This window comes from Erpetoichthys calabaricus, chromosome 7, assembly GCF_900747795.2.
Source record: "Erpetoichthys calabaricus chromosome 7, fErpCal1.3, whole genome shotgun sequence".
In the NCBI taxonomy this organism is placed as follows: Eukaryota; Metazoa; Chordata; class Cladistia; order Polypteriformes; family Polypteridae; genus Erpetoichthys; species Erpetoichthys calabaricus.
This window is the reverse complement of record NC_041400.2, coordinates 66624740-66649507: the sequence shown is the minus strand read 5'-3', so window position 1 is coordinate 66649507 and position 24768 is coordinate 66624740. Positions and strand designations below refer to the sequence as shown.

General features: G+C 34.8%; 1 protein-coding gene across 4 annotated transcripts in view; it reads left to right on the top strand.

Moving 5' to 3' along the window:
• The window catches only part of atg10 (ATG10 autophagy related 10 homolog (S. cerevisiae)), a 334095-nt gene that overhangs the window by 299759 nt on the left and 9568 nt on the right, over positions 1–24768 (top strand). For all 4 annotated transcript variants that reach the window (XM_028804708.2, XM_028804709.2, XM_028804706.2 and 1 more), the window contains exon 7: positions 23671–23768. In XM_028804708.2, coding sequence (XP_028660541.1) covers positions 23671–23768 — 98 coding nt within the window. The remainder of the gene's footprint in view (positions 1–23670; positions 23769–24768) is intronic.

Here is a 24768-nt window from a genome sequence, read left to right as displayed (position 1 = left end):
CCACCTCTTCTCTATCCCTGAAGAAGGTAGTGAACAAAACTATAATTTAGAGGTACTACCTCCATTGCTACTGAGGCACTTTTCACTCAAAGTCATAAATTCTGTTTTCCCTTTACTGATAAGATTGTTTATCTAAAATGTCTTAATATTTGAAGCTCTGATATTAAGCAAAGCAATTCTGATGATTTTGAAGGAACACGGCTGTACTGAAGATTTAGGGCAACTTGAGATGGCTTTTAAATTATTCACATTTCCACTGGTTTATCCAGAGATTTTAGCTAATCTATGACTTGTTATTAAAGGTTTTAGTAAATGTTGTGTTAACACTTTTTGGACATGTTTGAAGTCCTTCTACTCAGTCTCATAAACAAATACACTGTCATATAAGGTTTCAACCAAGGAAGTGACATCTACAGTATATCATTAGCCACAACAGCTTAAATTCATAATAAAGTATTATTTAATAGATATCCTTTAAAGGAGTTTTTTTATGGTATTTAATTTTTGTATGTGTAAAATTATTTACATACAGTAGGTGCCATTGATTGAAGATATAACTTTGTCTTGAGGTTTTATTAGTTTGACCAGATTCTCCATGTATCAGTATGGGACTGGGTATTTGGCTTATAGGGTTTGTTGGTCATTTCAGTACCTTTTGTTGGAGTGGTTTGGGGGAGAGATGTTGCTTGATTGGGTGGCTTATAATGATCCATACATCTATTTGCTTTCATGTTTCTGAATTCTCCTCTGTAATACTGGTATTTGGACATATACCCATACCTTTGACTAAACATACCAAACTTATCTATGAAAATACTAAATATGCAAAATTATGGACAGTTAAATATCTGTATGGGTTGCTGCAATGAGAAATTTGTTAAGTTTAAAACCCTGGACAAATAAATATTTTTTTCTTTTATAAGTTAGGACACCTAGTTTGGAAATTAGGGACATTTGGTCACTCTGAGTTTTGTTATGTTGTCTACAGTTTTGTTTGCAGCTTATTTTGAATTGGCAGAAAAATATTTTTCAGATTCCCTTTTGTGGAGATATGACTAAACATAAGAGTAAATGTTTACATGGAATAATATCTCCTCTCAGTAATTTCAGAAATGGAAGAGACACAATTAATTTCTAAAAAAAAAAAACAAGTAATTTTGTATACAATTTAATAAATATAATTACCTCACTCAAACTTACAGTTAAGAAACAATTCAGTTACACGATACATACTCCATTGGTCTTTTGCTAGATCTGTTGTGTTGAGTAAACTTCTGTTTCAAGATATCTCACTGCTTTAAAATAATATACAGTAGCAGTCCCAGGCTTGAAAACACCATATAGCCAAATAAGTCTTTGTTAGGTTGTTTTGCCCATGCTAATACTAATTCTATTAAGTTTCATTATTCTAAAACTCAAATCTTATAATGTTTTCAGTATTTCATAAATTCTTCTAACCAGATAGACAATTGATTCAAATGTAACTGACTCGTAATATCTGATCATCTTTGTGTCCACATGGGTTTCCTCCGGGTGCTCCAGTCTCCTCCCACAGTCTAAAGATATGAGGGTTAGGTGAAATTGCTTAGCAAAATTGGCATTTGGGTGTATTTGTTTGTGAGTGTGTTCACCCTGTGATGAACTGGTACCTTGTACAGGTATTGTTCCTGCCTTGTGTCCAATGCTTGCTAAGATGGACTCCAACTTCCATGCAACCCTGTAGGTTTATAAAAGTGAATGGATAGATGTATCTATTGTTGGCCAAAAGGATATGTGAGTCATGGTACTGTTTCAGCTGAATTCTGCTCAGTTCAGTGACTTTTTTTAGTCATTATTTAATTGAATAGTTTGGAGAAGAGATCCATAGCCAGGTAATTGGCAACAGCTATTCGATATATTGGAATCTACTGTGCACATTCCAGCATTACTTTGCCACACTTTTGAAACCCTGTTGATGTTTTATGGCAATTAAGTTTTTATGCTCCTTTACGTGAGGTATTATGGTAGTTGAGCCAGTGCTTTTTTGTTTTGTTTTTTTTTTTTGGTTTTTTTTGCAGCAAACTTCCTGCCGCATAATCAAAGAGCAGAGTGTCGAGGCTTGTTTTAGCAGTACGGACTATACAGTATAGCAAAGGGTGAGAGAGGCGATTGGAATATTAGCCTTTACGTTAAAGAAAGTGGAGTAATAAACTGAGAAAAAGGAATTGGAGGAGCTGTCCTATGCAATTAGATAAACAGCAAGAAAAGCTCCTTTAAAGAATTCAGACCTTTTTTAATTTGTCCTTTAAATTAAAATGGACACCATTTGAGTTTGGACAGTGAGCTTGTTTTAAGTGCAGCAGCGTATACTCTTAATTGGTAAAAGAAAAGATAAAAATAAATTGGAACTCGCTGCTTAGTAAACAATAGCCTTTAAGCTAACATGTTAAGCATGTTAGTCTTGTGTCTTCTTGATGAACATTTGGTACATTTGTGTTTTTTTAAAGATTTGTACTGTGTTTATTATTTGTTGTTGTGCATCATACAGCATAAGTTTTGATAAGCAACAAGTACTACATCATTAAAATGGTAATCCATATTTATAAGAACACCTCAAGAATTACGAATGTCTACCTGATACACTGAAGAAAAAAATCACATCCTTATAAATATAGTATATGTATATTTTAACAGCAAAACGCTGTAGTGCAATTAATGATTAAAATCTGTAAGTGCAAGTATATTTACATTTTAGCAGTGTTTAATTTCCAATGTCAATTAATTGATTGTGTAAGAATATATATATATATATATATATATATATATATATATATATATATATATATATATATATATATACTGTATATATATATATATATATACTGTATATATCATTTTTTTGTTGTTTGAGAAATGGTGAAAACTATTTTTTTTAATTAAATCTTGTTTCAGATATGTATATTACAGAAAAAATAAACAATATGACAGCTTCTGTTTATTGAGAAGCATTTTCTTTTCTTTTATGGCATATGTATTTCGGATACATATTTTTGTACATATTTAATCACGGTATGGATTTTATGGAATTTTAATTTACTATAGAATTTTTAGGTCACTGAACAACAAGCGTACAGAATTTCATTTTGTTAAAATAAATAATAAACAGTTAACACCTGTAGTATCTAGTTTAATTATAAAAATACATTTTAATATAGGACATAAGGCTATGTGTCTGGTTATGCAGGGGCTTAGTGTAAAATGTTTTTTAAATGGATAAAGGAAAAAAAAGAAACCCAGAATCATTATCGAAATCAGCCGATCAAGAAATGTGAAATCTGAGATCGGTATCATCCTTAAAACACCTGAATGGAGCATTCCTAGTACAAACCCAAAACAGACAGTGACCAGGCTTGATTTAAACCCATTCTGCTTGAGCTGTGAGTAAACTGACTGAACCACTGGGCCAATGTGCTGTGTCCAATTAATAGTCTTTTATGATTTTGCCAACAAAGCATAAAAGATCTAAATTAGTGTAAGCCACCATAATTTGTGGTGTTCAATGGAAATGTAATAATTTACATCATGAGGTAGTAGAACATAATAAACAAGAATAGTTGCATCAGCTATTTGAAATATTAAAATATGTGCTTCAAATTAAATATATCTAATCTAAAATATCTAAGTCTAAATATTCTCGATAGTAATATAAATTGTTCAGTCTGTGTAGAGCTTAGTCTCCAATGAATGTAATAGCTGACCTATGGTGAAAGCAACTCAGTTTTTCTCTGAACTTTCTTTATGTTCTAAATGAAATATTACATAAATGCCACATATTATTTTAGTCATCTTCCATTGTAACCTTTTTGTGTAGCTGTCTGACAACAGTTATAGTGTGTTGTGAATGAAAGATGTAAATGAAAATATCATATAGGAAAAGGCAAAACAGCTGAAAGACATTACTTCAGTCTCTCAGTCCAGAATTATACATTGATCTCCTTGAAATATACAAATTCATATTTTTGTAAGGTACAATAAATCAGTTGTGTGAGTAGCTCAAAAGCAAAAGTGAATTCCCCCATATTCTGAAAAAATTTATGTTTTGATTTGTCTATCAAGAATAAAAAAAAATGCCATATGTCTTCAAAGCTGTCAATATAATGTATTTAAAGAATATCCCCTCGACCTGACCATTTGTGAGTTATGAAATCCATTGTCCTTCCCAGAGTTTGTTTTTCTTCATTTATAAATATTGAATAGACCCAGTATTCTAATGCAACTTATGTTGTTTTTATTTTTTAATTTCATTCAATGTTCACAAACTCTTCATTTTTGAACAGTTCTCTAAATAAACTGCAGTGATGCAGCTGCTTAATGAAACCTCTAAAATGTTGTAAAGGGTTTCGCTGGGATTTCCTGATGGCTCATAATGACATCAATTTTAGACACCTGGCAGAGTGGAGCTGAAAACTGTCTGTTTCTGAATGAAATGGTAATTATTAACCGTTTACACTCCCCACATCTTCTAAAAAATTAAACTCTGTAGTTCCATAGTTTCACTTTAAAAAATGTTTAACATAATTTTCTATTTTATTATATCTGGGAATCTTTATGCAAATGCTATATTGTATAAATGGATTAAAGCTGAACATTTAAAATGATTACTTTATAAATAATGATGTTCATCTGTTTTATGGAGTTAAGCTTCTAGTAAGTTCTCTGCCATGCTCTGCAGTTCCATAAGTTATTAAAGTTGAATTGCTTTACCACCCAGAAGCCTTACACGTGTAACACTAGAATCTCTGAAGCCTACGAGAAAACTTGCCCTTTCTGCAATGGTGGGGGGATGGGATAACAAGCTGCTTGTGCTGATCGACACATTTATAACACAAAAGACACTGAATGGAGAGGTGTGAAGGGATTTAAGGTGGGCCAGGATTACGAGTTTTTTCATAGGCTTCAGGGATTCTAAAGTTAAGTTGTAATGCCATCCTTATGCTGCCTTTATTTCCTATGGGACTTTTTAGAGTTCCCATTTGTTGGATTTCAGCTTCCCACTACATTGCGTTCATGTGAATTTACAGTCAGGTTTTTTGGAGGAACGCAGTGTCACAGTAGGTTTACACCTTGGTCCATACAAAAAACAGTTAGCATTGAGGTTTTTGTTCAATTCAGGAGCAAACTGGATTAATTAAAAGTGTATTGCATCGGTCGTAATAAGATTCAAGCATGAAAAGTGCCATTTCTGGATGTCCAAATTTTTATTATTTTTTTTATTTTGACTGAAGGGAACTGACAGCATTATGTCACAATTCCAAGAACAGGATAGCATTTCTTTCTGCAACTTGTTGGACTCAGAGTTGTCATTTACAACTGGAACATTTGTGCACTTCGTCTGACTGATAGCACATGAGGGCAACATAAGTTCCCGAGGTTTTCAAGCCACTGTTTTACACTTTTAAATGAACTTAACTGTGTTTCTCATTTAACAAATTCAAATCCTCTTAGTACCTTTTTTAAAAATTATATTACATGTATTAAAGCTGCTGTGTGCAGACTTTCTTTTTAAATATTTACCATAATGGAGCTGAATAGTGAAGAGCAGGTGCAGTTTCCAAAAGCACTGCTAATCAGGATGTTTTGGCATGTGCTAATCTGTCTTTATTGGAGTTTGTAAAGAATTAAGTATTTAAATGGAATTAAGGAAGTTGTGTCCTTAGTAAGCACACTGAAAAGCTTAATAAACATAAAATGTAAATCTCTGATGGACATGTTTAAATCCAGAGATTAAAATTACTTAATAAAAAAAATCATAATTAAAGAAGAGTTTTTGTTACAAAGAGAAATTAGCCTCAGATTAATGATGGGATTGGAACAAAAGCCAGGAATCAACACAGCTCCCGAAAATCAAACTTTCATTCACATGTAAAACATCCTCAACTGCAGTTTTGATCCTATGAGAAATCTGGGTTCATGTGAATTTACAGTCAGATTTTTAGGTGCAAAATGTTCAGAGAACAGAGTTAGTCCATTACATTCTCTCAAGTATCGGAAGCCTGCAAATTAATATACATAAATTAGTAAGCATTTGTTATAGTACAAGTAATTTATATAACAAATTGTACAAATGCTTCTAGCATTTATATAAGTTACTAGGAAAATGAGACACTATATGAGCTGCAAGCACAACTGGAGGTAAGAAACTTGAGTGTTAGACAAGAATTACCCTTGTTCTTGTTGTATGAGAGACTGTTGTTTGATGTTGTTCCCTTTTACTTTGTGTACTGTAGAATTAAAAGCCAAGCTAAGGGCAATGTTTCATTAAAGGTCACAAGTTTTGTCCTCAGCTGGCAGTTTTGAAGTGTGGTTGTTTTTTTTTTTTGGTTTAGCATTAGCCATAAGTTTAAAGAGAATATTTTTAAGGGAGTGTGTTCCCCCTGCAAAATACACCTTCAGATTCTCCTCTTGCAGGAAGTAGTGAATACTGTATTATTTTTTCCAAATTAAAGATTTAAGGTTGCTAATATGTTTCAGTAGTGTATTTCCTCCTGTGTCTCGCTCAAGCTGGGTTTTTCATTAATAGTTTCCTATTTTATATTGCTTTGAACATTTATTTACAAATATAGGCAAATAAGCAAACAATTACCTCACCACGTGTGAGCTCCTCTGCTTTTCAAAGCTATTGCAAAGATTTTTGTGGTTTTTTTTACCAATTTATTTTGTATATTTTTGTTTGTCAAGCACAGGCTATGTATACATTTAAAAGATGTATAAAAAGCACAAATATGGCACAAATATGTGTATATATAATATATATTGCAACACCGCTGAACAACTTGCATCTGCCAGTCACCAAAGCTATGAGCTGGCATTACATCAGTGGTACTGACAAATCTGCAAAGTCTCCCACTTTTCCTATATTTATGCGGTTTAAAGGTAGTAGATTTTTTGAGGATAGTAAGTTACGAAAAGAGCAAAAAATTAACGGGTGTCCATTGGGTCAGTGCTGGCAGGCAATACGTAGTGCTGTGCAAAAGTCTTTGAACACACAATAAAATTATTTTTAAAGCTAGAAGCAGTTTTTCATATGAAAACAATATATTACATTAGAATACACACAAATAAGTAATAATAAAAAACTAACATGAATGTGTTAAGTTTTTAAAACAAGTCAGTGTTTTGTTCCGTCTGCATTAAAATGCGTAAGTGACACAGTTTGCTTTGATACACAGCTGCAGAATTTTTTCAAGTAGTCCTGTGATATATATTTTTTCAGGCTTCTTGCAGATGTTAGTATAGATGTTCCATTGACTTTAGCTGCTTTTAATTATTTCCCTATCTACATGATCCTGTGTAGGTTTAGTTATGCTGGTTTCAGGACTATGAGGTGATCAGTTTAATCCTGGATTTCTATTTTTAGATTTTAAAAACAGTCACATCTTCTGAGGCCATATGTTACTATCTGTATGGCTTTTGCATGTCCCTCTTTTGAAGTGGGGTAGCTCCATTCAGTTTTGCTTTCTCTCATTTCACTTTCCTGATTAAAAAAACAGTGGTGCAAATGAGTTGGCTCTGCTTTAAACTTTGGTTGCATTTAGGGTTGATTCTTGCCTTCCCCCATTGCTGCTGCAATAGGCTCCAGCTTCTGTTCTGAAAATGTGTGGATGGATGACTTTAGTTTAAAGCTTAACATGTTTGGAAATATTCATTAATTAAGAACATTTCATTCTTTTGGTTTACTTTTAACAGTTTTCTATAGAATTTACATTTATTAGTAGCCAGTTTTATCATATGCCTGTTTACTGTAAGATAAGTTGTTAATTAATACTGTTAGCTTTCTTGATCTAGCTCATATTCCAGTATTCTGTGTAAAAACAGGCACTTGCTCATTTTAGTTGTCTTTAAGTACATCTTTTTATTATTTTTCAGTTCTTTTTATTTCATTTATGTGTAATCCTTTAACCATATTTGTAAACAACTTCTCTATCTCTCTCTCTCTCTCTCTCCCAGTCAGATGCATAATAATTTCGAACTTTTCATTACCTTTGATTATTTAACAAACTATCAATAAATATATAAAAGAAGAAGAATTGTGCTGTTAGTAAAATAATTATCTCCAGTTTAAAGTTTTCCTCATTTCCTAAAGATACAAATACAGTGATCCCTCGCTATATCGCGCTTCGCCTTTCGCGGCTTCACTCTATCGCGGATTTTATATGTAAGCATATTTAAATATATATCGCGGATTTTTCGCTGGTTCGCGGATTTCTGAGGACAATGGGTCTTTTCATTTCTGGTACATGCTTCCTCAGTTGGTTTGCCCAGTTGATTTCATACAAGGGACGCTATTGGCAGATGGCTGAGAAGCTACCCAGCTTACTTTTCTCTTTCTCTCTCTCTTGCGCTTTCTCTGATCCTGACGTAGGGGGTGTGAGCAGGGGGGCTGTTCGCACACCTAGACGATACGGATGCTTCTCTAAAAATGCTGAAAGATTATCTTCACGTTGCTACCTTCTGTGTGCAGCTGCTTAGTGAAGCTTCCCATACTTAAAAGCTTGAAGGGCACGTATTGATTTTTGCATGTTTGTTTTTCTCTGTCTCTCTCTATCTCTCTCTCTCTTTGCTCCTGACGGAGGGGGTGTGAGCTGCCGCCTTCAACAGCTTTGTGCCACGGTGCTTCGCATACAGCCCTATTGATTTGTTTGCTTTCTCTATGATAGTCTCTGCTCCTGACAAGCACTCCTTTGAAGAGGAAGATATGTTTGCATTCTTTTAATTGTGAGACAGAACTGTCATCTCTGTCTTGTCATGGAGCACAGTTTAAACTTTTGAAAAAGAGACAAATGTTTGTCTGCAGTGTTTGAATAACGTTCCTGTCTCTCTACAACCTCCTGTGTTTCTGCGCAAATCTGTGACCCAAGCATGACAATATAAAAATAACCATATAAACATATGGTTTCTACTTCGCGGATTTTCTTATTTCGCAAGTGGCTCTGGAACGCAACCCCCGCGATGGAGGAGGGATTACTGTATTAGTTTCCTACATTCTTATTCCCCCCCGTGTGATGTACCAGAAATCGTAAATTCCAAAGTGGACAACATTTCATTTCATTGCCAGATATTATGCCCAACGTTATGTCCGTCTAACAGTAAAGACAGCGAAAATTGGCATGATTGTTATACAGAGACATGCCCACAGGGTCTAGTTAATTTGCAGGTATAACATCACTTGTATTAGCATATTGAAAGTATTTAGTTAATGTCACTTTGGTGACATTAATTCAACACTTCAACTCAGTGTAATGTAGTGGATAAGGCAAGAACATTTAGGTAAAGGTAAAATGTATTTTTCTGTAATAGGTTTGCATTGGAATTTATTTTGCATTATAATCCAAACCCATCTGCACAATGTATTAGCTTCTTACTTGTCTTGGTGTCAGTTTTGGAATATACTTGTGGCCTTTCATTAGGCATTAATTGAATTAAACTTAGTTTATTTCTGTTTAGCGATCTTCACCAAGCACTTACACCGCTTTTCTAAATATAGGGCACCAAATACAGTACCTTCCCCGTTACTCTCATCCTGCATTATCATACCATGTGTCCAGTCTTCTTCAGTTATATAATATGAAGGGCTTATGCCCAGTTACCATTAATTCCTGAAGTTTCTGATCACACCAATTCCATGACAATGGGTGGTAGCTTGGGCAAAATAGCAATGGTATCAAGCTCCGTAGCAAGATGGAAATGTCTCCTTGCTATTTAAGGATTCCACAAAAAATGTTTAATGGTCGGAATTTTACCAGCTTAGCCATCTTCTCTCATTAAAGAAGTTTAGCAGGAATCATTAATTGTTACCACAGTAAACAGGTTTTAAACAAATGTGAACATATACAAAAACATATACATTATAAATGAAGACTATATATATATATATATATATATATATATATATATATATATATATGAGAAATTGGAAGACAAAGCTGAAAATGTTAAGCAAACCTGCAGTCAAAAAGGACATGCAAGAAAATCAAAATCACAGATTTACAGTGAAGAAGTGCAAACACAGATAATGAGATCAGCATTGTTTTGGAATTCAACGTGTCATGCCAATGATGTCACACGCTGCAATGCGTGAAGACAATCCACTGGAAACCAATAGTATCTTGATGACCTGCAATTAACAGTGCAAAATGCATAACATAACAGTACAGTGGCACAAATTGACTAACCAAACAAAAAAAAAGTATTAATGCTACAAGTGAGGTGAATTCAAAACACCTGCATGGTGCCCTCATTGTGGTCACTACTTGTTTACAAGGTACCCGTGTCTACAGCAGAAGCATTGGAAAAAAAGATCAGCAGGTCTAGTATGCTATGATGCTGTGAAATTGTGAGAATGAAAGGGTCCATCAGGCAGGAATGAGCATCCAGACTGGACACAAGTAGACAGCAGTAACCATGAAACAACAGTGCAAATGGAGTCATTGGGGAAGTGCACAAGGAATAATGGGCTGGAAAGAGCTGTGTAACACGTACAAACATAAGATTAAATTCTTACTTTGGTCTATCTCTGATTTTATGGCCACACCAATAAACCTGCACCAGTGAACATTGATAGATAATCTGTGTTAACCACTGTGTGGGAGACATGCCAACTTGGAATTTTTCTTTCATCCTGCTATGCGAGCCTGTCAGATGGGAAAAACAGATGGTGACATGACCAGGTACTGGCATAATTGGCTGCGGGATTGTAGAACAAGAGGAACCAAAAGAACCACACAGGGCCTGGTTTCATCAGCTACCTTAGGCTGGGAGAAGAAGCAGGCAAAGAGGCCAGGAGCACAGGGATTCTGCTGAGACTGATTAGGCCATCTATATACTGGAAGGCAGATCAGTCCAAAGTCTGGGCCCCTATAACATTATAAATATATTTCTTGGCCGGAAGGTGCTGATCTTTGATATTGTAATATTGTAGGTATTAAATGGTAGTTAAGTGTGAAATATAATGTTTCAGGCAGATTTAACAAAAGTAATGTTTATGCCCAAAGAGTTAAAAACTGGCAGCATATCCTCCAAATAATACAATTTTTTCCATGGTTAGAGAAAAGTAGTTATCACACATTTTTTAATTCATTTAATAAATACAGCTGAGTGTCATATATGTAAATAAAACAGAATTTTATGTTTTCAGACTGTATCATCTAATGGTAGTATGGAGTGAAAACAGTAATTATCCCAGTAGTGAGTTCTGTGAAACACACATTTAAATTCAGAACATAATGATGGATTGGCATCAAATTATTATCAGTAATTAACTTTTGTGAAAAAAAATTGTATCAGAACAGCATCTGATAGACAGCCCAGCATAACTCTCAAGCATATGTACTATAAAATGACATGATCAGTAGTGTCAAAATCAGAGTTTAAATCTCATGCGTAACAATTAAAGACAATTGTTCAACAGATTATAGGTTATTTATATTTTCTTCTTCTAATTATGAATTATTTTAAAAATGTATATTAGTTAACAATTAATTTCAGTATATCTTTACTCACTATGTGTTTTTGTGAATTTTTTAAAAGATCTTTTATTTAAGCATTAACATGTGACATTCTGGTTGCAGAGCTTTGTTCCATGAGTTGAGCTGCCCAAATTTATTAAACTGTTTTTTAAGAAAAAAGCGAATTTAGGAACAGTAGTTATTTCAGAAAAAAAAACATTTATCTCCTCTCAGCTGCATATTTTTAAGCTTTATATTTTTTTCCATTGCAATATTTTATAAATACTTTATCAAGAAAGTTGATGTAATTGTTAATGGAATGAGTTAGAAGTTTAAGAAAAATGCCCTTCCTTTAACTATTACAACAGAATTATTTATTGTAATATTATATTACTGTCACGTGATATTCAGATTTTAAACAATTATGTAACAGCTGGAAAGCAAATGGTTGTAAAAACACAAAAACAGTTTTCATTTTGGATTTCTTCAATAAAAATGTGAAAGCTTTAATTGGTAGCCCAGTGAGCAGGTGGCAGTAAGGGAGAAAATATTGGCACAGGATAGTAGCAGAATCCAGAAAGACCTTGGAATGGGAAGGGTGAGCCCTAAGAAGAATCTGGAAAAATGTGTCAAGAATGCTGGAGGACAGGCAGTCTAATAACTGCCAGGAATATTTGACCTCCTGAAGGTGAAAAAAAGCTTTTAGGAAGTTAGTAGGCTCTAGATCAGTGGTTCTCAAAGTCGGTCCTGGGGGCCCAATGTGGCTTCACGTTTTTGCTTCAACCAGATTCATAATCAGTAAGCAACTGCTAATACTGATCTCAATTAATTAGCTGTTTTTTTTCTCTTCTCTTATTCTATATTAAGAAAGCACAGAGGCATGATTTTTACATTTATTATAACACATTTAGAAATATTTCCATTTTTGCTATAGATTTCATTGCTTAACTCACTTTTGTTGCTTATTTTATATTTTACCCTTTCTCTGTGCAGTTTTCCCCCTTCGTTGTATCTTATTAATGACAATTAAAAACTAGCAGAGTAGACACCCAGGAAAAGGACACTGAATCATGAAAGGCTGCAACTACTTTAGCGTTAGACCCACTAATTAGAAAACAATGGATTAATTAAACAATTAGAACACCTGGAAAAATAGAGTGAACATCAAAATGAAAATTTTGTTAAAAAGAAAAAAAAATACATTATTCCCATATAACTGCTTAGTACATTTTAATATATTTTTTTTTTTACCAAACTTAGTTTTCTAAATTCCATATTGTTCCCAAAACATAGAATCTGGGCAATAACAGTTCACTTAACTAGCCCCGGATTCCAATTAAAAACAGAAGTGGGTTGAAACAAAAACCCGCAGCCACAGGGGGTCCCCAGGACCGATGTTGAGAACCCCTGCCCTAGATGATAGTGGGCTACGTGTGATAGCCGAATGAGATACTGTACATGAGAACAATATGCCCTTTTAAAAGTTAACACTGTATGAGATTAGTTGTTTCCCTCTAGCCCATAAAATGGCACTGTGACTGGGTGACACTGATCCTGAAAGTCATTCTATGCCTGGCTCGAAGTGAACTGGGACTAGAGCTGAGAGGTGTGCTGGTGTTTGAAAGAGAAGCAATGACAGAAGGAGTGTATAGTATGAGAGACAGAGACGGAAAGGCTTTTTTGTGCTATTGGTGTGGGCGGGGGTGAATTGGGATTCACACAATTAAATCCATAGTTACCAGTTTATGCAGCCTTTTTTCCCCTCAAAGATGTGAATATAACAGAGAACCCAAATAAAGACATGTAGAACAATCTGTAAAGCTATATAAACAGTCAAGCTCACTGAACCAGCAATATTAACTGGTAGACCACTCGATGACCTGTAAATAAAGTTGTCACATTTAGAATCAAACACAGCATCACATGGAGTAATTCCAGCAATAACTTGTACTGGTTTTCTACATATTTTTGTACTCATGGTTCAATAAAATTAGTTTTCTAAAAATATTTATTGTTTATTTTACATAGAAAAAAAATTTTAATGACCATTTATTATTGCCAGAAAAAAATGATGTTTTTCCAAGCATCTCTAATCTCTCAAGAGACTGCATTGCCTTTGATTGAACAGCCACAAGGAGCTTGTTTAGTAGTTGCTAGTGCTGCAAAAAAAGTTTACAAAGTTGGTTATTATTTACGTTACAAAACTTATAGTCTTACTGATCATCGTTTTTGAACTTCATTGATAACTGTATCATACATGATCCTATTTTTTTTACTTGGCTTCTAATGCTTTTTTTAAATAGTAATAGTAATTTGACCTACATATTATGTATTTAAGTTTTCTCAGATAACTAAAATACTGTATTATCTCTGCAGTAATTGCTGATGTGGTAGCACATATCAGTTTAGAATAATGTAAATGGCATCTTTTGTAAATGTTAGTGAAACTAAACAGAGCAAAGTCATTTTGAGAAAGGTTTCACCATTTATTGTCTAATCACATCATTTACCATCCTAATATGTGATCATTTGTATAATGACTGCCTGCGGTCTTTTCCCATTAACAAAGAAATTATGTTAAATCATTTTTCAATTCACATTAAGCCCAACTGAGAAGTAATTAAGCCATTTAAGTGATGTCTTATGCAAATGCTGAAGATTTTTACGAAAAATAAATCGTGTCAGCCTATATTTCACTTCTTCATTAAAACAAACTCTTAACAGTTGCATCAAAACATAACATACATTGTAACATTTAAAAATACTAGTCTTTTAATTTGTGGACAGTAAAACAAAGACTTAAATTGTTAAATGGCAAACTAAGTGTTTACTGTTCTCCTTTCAATAGTGACTTATTTAAGTTGAGTATTATAGTCATGGATGTCCTGTGCACAAAGTGTAGTATCCCATCCATTGATCCATCCATCCATCCATCCATCCATCCATCCATCCGTCCATTTCCAAAACTGGTTATCCTGAGCAGAGTTACAGGGAAGTTGGGGCCTGTCCCAGTAAGCATCAGGTGCAAAGCAGGAACAAGCCCTGGACAGGGCTCTAGTTACTATTTTTGCTGCATAACTGTGAGAACATATCCAAGAAAATTTGGATTATAAACATTATAAACATCTTCCAACAATGAGCTGGTTTGATTAGAATGACAGGATATAATAAAGTAACATTAAATAAAAACAAAATGTGTATATTTTTTACATTATACTTTATTATGACATGCAGCATTGTAATTTGGCAAAATGTTAGTGCTACAGTATATTTTCTGTAATGTTAAATTGTGTACCTTTTGATGTCCTAAATGTACTGAACATTAATCACTGATTATTGATCTTGTTCACTATGACATTCAAAATTAATTACATTGAATACATAAAAATGTTTGAAATACCTATGCAATAATCTCTTTTTGAAATCTTATTTATCTTATTGTCTACTTTAAAGGGCAAAACGAATGCAAATAGTTGCATGAAACATTAGATGACTTTACAAACCTGTGCTACAGTATGTCATTATTAATTTTTACCTGCAGTTGCTGATAACTGTGCCAAAATATACAAAATATCAAGTCAAGTATCTCACTTTTGTATTTTCCATAACTATTTAATGATAAAGAAAATCATCTTCCCCAAAATGTGAAATGCCATAAAAGGTGCATTTGTACCAAGTATTATGTCGCCTATGTACAAATATTTCTCTGGTTATCCAGATTTTAAATTAGTTTCCATCTGAACATATGACCAATGGCCTTTGTTTTATTGTGTGTTGTTATCTAACCAAATAAAGTATACCAAATTACTAAATATAACTCATCTGGAACTAAATTAAAGTAGAATAACAGTAATAATAATTAAAGCCAAAAGTAATTCTCTTGAGTGGAAGTCAAGGTACCATACAATAACCTGTTAGCTTGGAATTAATAAGAATAAGAGGCTATCCATCACATGAAAGCAAATGATTGGTCTATGTTTATAAATATTGAAGTAAAGAAGTTAAATATTAAAATTTTCAAGCAAATGATTCCTGACATAGACACTTGTATATTTGACCCAAGAACTACCCAGAGTGTAAAATGATGCCAGTAGACACCCGGAAAGTATCCTAATGTGCTCAAGTCCTCAAACCACCTTCCCAGTTTCATCAAACAGCATTATAACTATACCCCCCTAAAAAGAGTAATAAATAGTTCTTACAGCTATATGGAAAATGCCTACTGCAGTAATACCAAATAGAATATACAGTCAGTAACTTAAAAGTTGTATCGTAGCTCATAAGCAGAAAGTTTTTAAAAAGGTGTCCAGGAGAAGCAAAAATCAACTATTGGTTAATAATATGGCTGTGCTGCTTTATAAGGAACACTGGATAAGTTATGGCTCAACAGTATAACAAATTCCTAAATAGTAGCAGTCATACAGGTACAAAATCTGTCCAATTACAGGTTAGCAGAGACAGCAGTGAACATTTATAAAAGTAAAATGTAGCTACAGCACTTACAAGATCATATCAAAACAAGGAAAGTTTACTACAAAATGAGGACCATTCCAAGGTCACACGCAACCTCACTTGCATTTCTGCATGTCTAACATGTACATCACATCCTTACCGAACAAAAAAAGAACTGGGTCTGATGTTGAAATGTGTAAATTCATCTGTTATAGATGGCAGATAAAATCCTGTTTACAAAAGACCTGCCAAGACATCAAAGTAACTTTGAACATGGTTGTACTTTGTTGTGACAAACTAGTAAAAAGCCAAACTATTCAGCTGGATGGAAACATAGGATTAATAGGTATAGGTAGCACAAATAAATAAGTGTGACTAACAGTACTAATCTTCTGTCCAGCAAATACGAATTGAGCTGACCTGAAAAACAAATATTTAAAACCATAAACAACTCTACCATACTAGTGGTAGTGTACATTTTTGGAATAATAGACCATTGAAAGACTAAGCTGTAGTGAAACACAAAAAAGATTCCGGTGGTTTGAGGACTTCTGCAGCCATTTTAGTAGTGAACTCATCAAAATACAGCCTGCACTCAAAGTTGCATACTGATCTCAGTAATTATATTAAAGAAGAACAAGACAAGTTTACTAATTTGGTCAAAGAATACAATAAAAATAAGGCAAAGTACTATTTCTTAAAGAAAGCAAAATATTCAAGAAAAGTCACTACCATTAAAGACCAAACTTAAGAGCAGAAAGTGTCAGCTCATGATCAGCAATGATAAAGAAGTAGTGCTGTGTTAGCCATTGTGTGGACATGTAGAGTTTTTGGCCAACTATTTGTCAATAAAGATGCTACAACTATATATTTAATAGTAGTTCTTTGCCCCTTTACTATAACCAAGGACTCTGCATAAGATCACCTTGATGAGGCAGTTAGACACTAAATGTAAATGTACAACAAGACAGAATTTCAGGCTATTGTGCAAGTACTATGCCAAACACACGCAGACACAAAAAATGGCACTTTCTGACAAATATGACTGTGTTCCAGAGAAAGTTGTGCACTGAATTTGAAGGTATGACATCATTAATACAGACTGTGTCATCTCAGATAATAATTTAAGACAGTGAAAGAGAGAACTGGCTTATTGAATGGAACACCTTAATTCCAGAATATGGAAAAAATCGAAAAACCTAGCAAATGTAAGGTTCAAGATATAAGGCCAATAGCTTATAAAAATAATGAGTTTGGAGAATTTTGTCAGGTAAGGATCTGGCAACAGCCTAGAACTTGTTTCCTTTGAGTTCAACAGCCAACAGGTACAAATATAACCTCTATTGTTGTTATGTATTTGCAAGTACCCATTGTAGTGCTGCCACTTCAGAGTGTGGGGCTTAATTTGATTTAAGGCTGAAATATCTTTTTACTCCATTTACATGGTCTTTATGTTGGTTTACATTATGGATTTTATGTAGAACGTATAAAATAAGAAGCTTGTCAAATGAGAAGAGGCCGTTCCATCAAGTTCATTTGGTTAACCAATAGCCAGTTAGTGTCATCTAGATCCTTTTATAAGGTTGTCACATTTCCACTTTACCTTCATGTCATGATAGTTTCACATTCCCATGACCCTATGTGTGAAGAAGAGCTTCCATCTTAAATGCCTTGGTTTTTAAATTCCAGTGGTGTCATTGAGTATGTCAGCCACTTAAGAACAAGTTTCCTCCCGCAGTCCAAACAAGTGACATTAGTTTGTTTTCTAAATTAAATTTGTCTGTATACCTGAGTTACTGTACCATTTGATGGGCTGGCATCCTATCCTGGTTTGGATTCTGGATTGCACTTGCAGCAGTTGGGACAGTCTGAGGAATCTGTGACCAAGTATTGGGCAAATCACTTTAAGAAAATTGATGGATGACTAATAATTAACAAATTGTATTATTGTTAATAAAATAATTCATAAGTTAAAAGTTTGTAACAATAGCATTTTTAACAACAATTACCCTAACCTATAAGCTAGGGCAATGAAATCAAGAAATTCAAAAAGAAATCTATTTGCACTTATGGATAGAGGATTTTTTAAAGTCACCAGAAAGGTGAGGGCAAATCTGCTTTTAACACTAGAATTACCAGAGCCTACGAAAAAACTCGTAGATCCGGCCCACCTTAAATCCCATCGCACCTCTCCATCAGCGTCTTTTGTCTTGTAAATGTGCCGATAAAGACAAGCAGCAAGCAGCCTGCTATTCTATCCCCCCACTGCCACTGAACGTGCACAAATTTCTCCCAGCTCATACCTTGATAATGTTGCATCCGTGCCACAGTGTTTTCCGAAATGTACTATACAGGTCATAAAATGAATAATTCCAAATATCATATATACCTATGTCTCTGTTTTCCATAGACCATAAGGTGCATACTAATTCAGCGTGAGCAGGAACACTCAATAAAACTGAATAAAAAAAAATCAAGTGACAGTGAGATACGAAGAAGGCAGATTCACCAGCGTTTGTGTGTCAGCTTTTATCCCTCCAGATCAGAGAATGTCCAGTTCCATTGCCTCAAAACACCACTCACATCTACAGTTATTCCCCGTTTCAAATAAAAACTAACAGCGTCGGATCCCTGGATGGGGGGGCAGTAGTATGTATCGTGATCGTGACTGAGAGAATAAAAGTGAAAAAAAAAAACCGGTAACTTTTACAAGTACTATAAATGTACACTGTCTGTTACAGATGCAAACCAAATGTATGTGTGTACTGTATAATATTAACAATAAGAGCAGCTCACTACTGAAAACAGTAAATATAGGAGGCAGTCAGGATCGAACCGGGGACTCTTGATTACAAGTCAGCAAATCTTACTGTTACGCCACAGAAGCTGTTGTATCATCCTTGAACCTTTTGTGAAAGTGTTTATTTGATCTTTGGACTTCAGGCTTCACACATTATATAGTTTATGCCAACATTTTGTGATTTACTACTAAAATATGAAAAACGTTTCTGTTTTAACAATGTGTTTACACAGATTATTGTAGAAACGGAACACACATGAAATGCATGTGTTCCCAATAGCGATCTATTATTTCCACTCTAAAACTCCAGCACTTCACTCCCAGATAATCAAGGAATGAGCTGGGAGAACTTTGTGCACGTTCAGCGGCGGTGGGAGGCTGCTTGCTGCTTGTCTTTATTGGCACATTTACAAGTCAAAAGACGCTGATGGAGAGGTGCGATGGGATTTAAGGTGGGCCGGATCTACGAGTTTTTTCGTAGGTTCTGGTAATTCTAGTGTTAATACAGACAACAAATTCCAGCAATACTTTGAGTTCAGAGTTAGTCTATATTCAATGAAGATTAAGAGGGATGAAGATACAGCACACTTTCTCTCACTGTGCTCTGCATTTGATCAATAGATAGAGCAAACACATAAAATGTAAAAACAAATTTGCTTGCATTAGGAAAGCTATCATTTTAGTCATAACCAGTCATAATATGTATATTTTACAGCCTATGAATGTTTGGATCATAGATTTAAAGAGTTGTATATTGTCCTTAGTCATATTTTATTTTTTTTTAATATACTGAAATATTAGTTAAAGATATTACAGATAGCCACGTGACAATCACACATTTCAGTTACATTGCTGTTCTAAGGCAGAGGTGAATGATTATTACAATTAAACTGTTAATTCTGAATGGAGAGTACATTGCAGTTAAATACCAAATATGATACCCTGAATGAAACCCTGTACTCCTCAAATATATGCACAATTATTAGGAAAGGCTTTGTGTGTTTGCATTGTTTTCCTTGAGGCAATGCTGTAGATCTGTTCTTCAAATGTTACTTTTCAATTGCTATTCTCATTTCACTGATTATTTAATTTTGAATGTTATATTTTTTATTTAAATAAATGACTGTTAATCTGTTTAAATAAAATACATAACTTTTTTAAGTTTCATACAATGTTTAAATAAAGGTGACCTGTTAACTGATTTTGTTCAAAATGATTAATAATCAGGGATTGAGGTATTAATATAAGGCAGTTCATTCAAACATGTTTCTCTTTACCATTTTCACCATGAGCACCACTAGTGTTATATCTTACATGTTTTGTATATCTTGTTCAATTTGTGCAATTATATTTTTAATTTTTATTAAAAATACATAAAAATGAATTTTAATATCACAATTTCACACACTTATCCCCCTAACACTTTTTTCCCTTTCACATAACCATTTGCAGCTCCATCCTGCTGAAAATGCTATCTCAGCAAATTTTAAGTGTGTGTTATAAAAAGCCATCTAATGATGCTCAGTAACAACTGGTGCCAGGTTATAAAGTACAAAATAAAGGAGTTTTATTTAACACAGAAAGAGCATTAATAGAGGAAGATAACAGCCAAAAACAAAACAGCAAATACCCACCAGCCTTCTATGATTCTGTTTAAGCAGATGTTTTTATAGAGCTACTTGCCAGCTTTTAACCCCATGTCCCTTTCTTTTTGTTCTGAGCATTTTGCTCATGTTTCTTCTGTTTTCCATTCTTAGTTTTATCAAAATCTAGTAGGGATTAACACTAATTTCCCACTTTAGGGGTACTGCAATAGATGGGGTTACCACACAATGTGGTTTTTTTTATGCCTAACCCAACAGGTCCTTTTGCTTGTGCTTTGAGTTTTCCCTTTTTCTTGTAATCTTTTAACAATTTATTATCTACTGGTTTTAGTTACATCACAACATTCTCAAACACTTTTAATCCAGTTCATGGTGATAGCCTAGGGTTCAGGGCAGGAGGCCAGCCTGTGACTGAGTAGCAGTCCAGCACAGGACCCACTCTTGCAATTGTCCATGTTCACACAAAGTCAATTTACAATGGACAATAAATGTAATACATTTATCTTTTCAATTTGAGATAAAACCTACCTGGAAAAAATACTCGGGTATAGGCTTTAAATTCAGGATGCCTTTAAATATACAGTATGTAGTAGTGCTAGCCAAGTGCTAAGGGCCCGTCTTACTTTTTCCAATGAACATCCGGGCCTGTACATGTGCCTTCTTGAGCAGTGGGACCTTGTCGGCACTGCAAGATTTTGATCCATTGCAGCGTAGTGTGTTACCAATGGTGTTCTTTGTGACTGTGATCCCAACTGCCTAACAAGCTCCTCCCGTGTAGTTTTGGGCTGATCCTTCACCTTCCTCATGATCATCCTCACCCCACGAGGAAAGATCTCCCATGGAGCTCCAGACCGAGGGCAATTGATGGTCATTTTATATTTCTTCCATTTCCAAATAGTCACACCAACAATTGTCACCTTCTCACCAAGCTTCTTGCTGATGGTCTTGTAGCCCATTCCAGCCTTGTGCAGGTCTACAATCTTGTCCCTGACGTCCTTTTACAGCGCTTTGGTCTTGCCCATGGTGATGAAGAGGCTGGAATGGAAGAAATTGATTCTGTGCTTTATACACATAATGAGTTGAGATCAGGAGTATCTGTAATTGATTGAATGATTGTAATCGGGCACACAACCAATCTGTGGGTGCCAGAATTCTGGCTGGGTTGTAGGGGATCAAATACTTATTTCACACAATAACATGCAAATAAATTTATAGCTTTTATGTAATGTATTTTTTCTGAATTTTGGTTGATACTTTGTCTCTCTCCATTACAATTAAACTACCATAAAAATTAGAGACTGTTCATTTCTTTGTAAGTGAGCAAACTTCAGCAGGGGATCAAATAATTATCTCCCCCACTGTATACTGCAAACATCTGATGCAAGACATTTAATAACTCTGGATGTAGAACAACTCCAATTTACTGTGAACAGTTAACCTTTCACTCACAGTTCTAGAAATGGAGGGAGGGCACTGGGGACTAGAGTACATTTTCACAACTGTATTAAACTCTCCTGGCCTTATTTAGAAGTCTTTTTATTGGTATTGTTGGAGTTCACATGACTTTCATCACATTGCTTACAAGCATTTTCAGATAAAACAGTATTCTAATTTTATACCTCCTTTGCCTATGCCAATTATTCTTGCAATTGCCTTTCTTTTCATAATCTGGTAAGAGTTTTCTTCCAGTCATGCCATTTGTAATATCGTGTGACATATGGCCCCAGATCGACCATAACAGCCTATCACATGCCAAGTCGTTTTTGAAAAGTGCATCCACAAAATTCAGGACTTATTTTTAATTTGCCGGAAATGTAATCATTTTTCAAGACAATGTTTAAAAATATCAACATTAACTCTTCTTCCATGACACTTCATTTATGAAAGCCAGTCATCAACAGTTTTAGCCAGAATGGCACCTGTAATATGAGGCTCATTTAAGTGTTCAAGGTGCTGAAGTTTGCACAGCAAGACTCAATGTTCATTTATATCACAGTGTCAGCCTTTTATTTTGTCAGTTCCTCATGGGATCATTAAAGTAGCTGATCATGTTTCTACAAAGTGTCAATTATCGTTAGATTTTTGCTCTTCCGGCAGTATGTGATTTTCCCATGCTGCTAAAAGTCAGAGAGGCTAAAATGAAACACTTAATTCTTAATTTCAATTTTAGTAGCAAATGTTCCACTGACAAGTCTGAGGCAGTGGAAGGGGAGCTCTTTTTTGGAAGGGCACATTAAAGCAGTAATGACTCTTTAAATGTATTTTTTAGGTAATAATTATGTTTAATTAAAAGTAGAGGGTATATATCAATGTTTATTTAGAGTTAGGTTATGAGTACAAAATGTCACAACCCAAGGCATTTCAATTAATTGCCATCAATAAATGACACTCAACACAAGGGCTTTGACAAAAAGATGAAAACGAAATCAGATGTTAGTAATTCTTATATGAATATGCTTTTAGTCAAGGACAGTCTAAAGCTTTCAGATGGTTGAAAATTTTGTTACAGAATACATTTTCCAATTATTCTCACACATTGCTAACCTGTTACTTTTAAAAGTTTGTCTTCAAATTGTCCAATGAGGATTGTTTTATGTATTATTTTCACACCTACAGATACAGTAGCAGGGACCTGAAGTAGTATACTATGTGCAAGTTCTAAAATGTCTGTGTATAGATACTACATGTATAGCTGAACGGGTCCATTCTAATTACCTTTTCTATACTGTGCACATCTTTGAGTCAATTAAAATTTACTAGAGAATAGTTAATGGAGATTATAGCATAGTTACAAACTTAAATTTGGTACTGTGCAGAGGATGGAGAATAGGTTACCCAGCCATTCCAGGAGATGCCAGGCTGTTTAGAATGATAATGGTGCCAAGGTAGGTTGTCAAGTGATTACATATAGAAATTACCTTGGGTTGCGAGTGTCGGGTCAGGTTACCATTTCAGGGACAAGATATTGTTGCAGAAGATCAAAACATCTCCAGGCCACAGTGGGTCACATTATCTTGCATGTGAGTGCACATAATTGCACTGCTCCATTTTGTTGACAGGCAGTCTGAGATACCTAGTTCTTGAGGGGTTCTCTGGGTGCTTGGATACCTCTAAGACTGCAGCTTCAGAGTTCTGGGTATAGATCCTTGGTATCTACCTCCATTTTTTCCATACTTTCCTTATGACAATACACTGTATAAAGGTGTGTGTGCATTTATTAAGATATAATATATACTGTACCATGTTTGTGTATATATTGCATGATTTTTTTGTTCTTCTTTGTAAGTATATTATAATAATGTAGTAATACCGAAATCAATTATATTTTTAGGAGCATCCACTACTTGGACAACCATTTTTCATTCTTCATCCATGCAGAACACATGAACTAATGACCCCTATACTGAAGGGTGCAAGAGAGGAAAAACAGTGAGTACTTTGATTATCTTGAAAAATAAGTCTGTCTAGGAATAACAGTATATATCTACTGTATGCTACAATAAGATAAAATGAGTAATCTACTCACCTTAGAATCTTTCCATCTCCATGTATCAAAGGTTGTACCATGCACACATTTCTTAGTTTGTTTTATTAGGGGACCATGCACAATGTGCTATTTTACGTTTTCTTAGTGGTTTTTATATTTTTTCTTGCACTTACTTTGAAATGTAACTCTGCCTAAATATAAGAACATTAATGGTTGACACATATGTTAGGCCTTTCATTGAAGTCCTCGCTGAATGCTAAAAAATGTGCATACAATGTGCATACATTGATGTACACAGTACATTACATTACAGTACTTTTTTTTTTTTTTTTTTTTTTTTTTGAATCATCATGGCGCCGCAGATGGCAGCCTCGGTGCCTCGTTCCTTGGTGCTTTCTCTGTTTTTGTTTGTTTGTTCCGTGATAAGCTGTCCCCCTCTGATCACATACAGCAGAGAGGAACTCTTACACATCGGTCAATTCGCTGGTGAAATTTTTTCACCGTCTTTCACTCAGACAGAATACTTTACAGAACTTTTAGTCGGAGGAGCAGCTGCCCTTTACGGAATTAGAAGGAGACGCCGACGAGGGAAGCGAGCCGGAGCGCTTGTTAAACTGCGCCACCGGGGATTTCGAACTGCGCTCCCTTCAATTCACCTGGCGAACGTCCGCTCTTTGGCCAACAAGATGGACGAACTGCTTCTGTTAAACAGAATAAACACGGACTTTTCCAGATCTGCTGTCCTGTGCTTCACTGAAACCTGGCTTGGTGAGCACATCCCCGATAGCGCATTATACCTGCCGAGCTTCCAACTTCTCCGTGCGGACCGCGTCATGGAGCTCTCGGGGAAAACAAAAGGAGGCGGAATCTGTTTCTACATAAACGAAGGTTGGTGTACAGATGTCACAGTACTAATCAAAACATGCAGCCCTCACTTAGAGT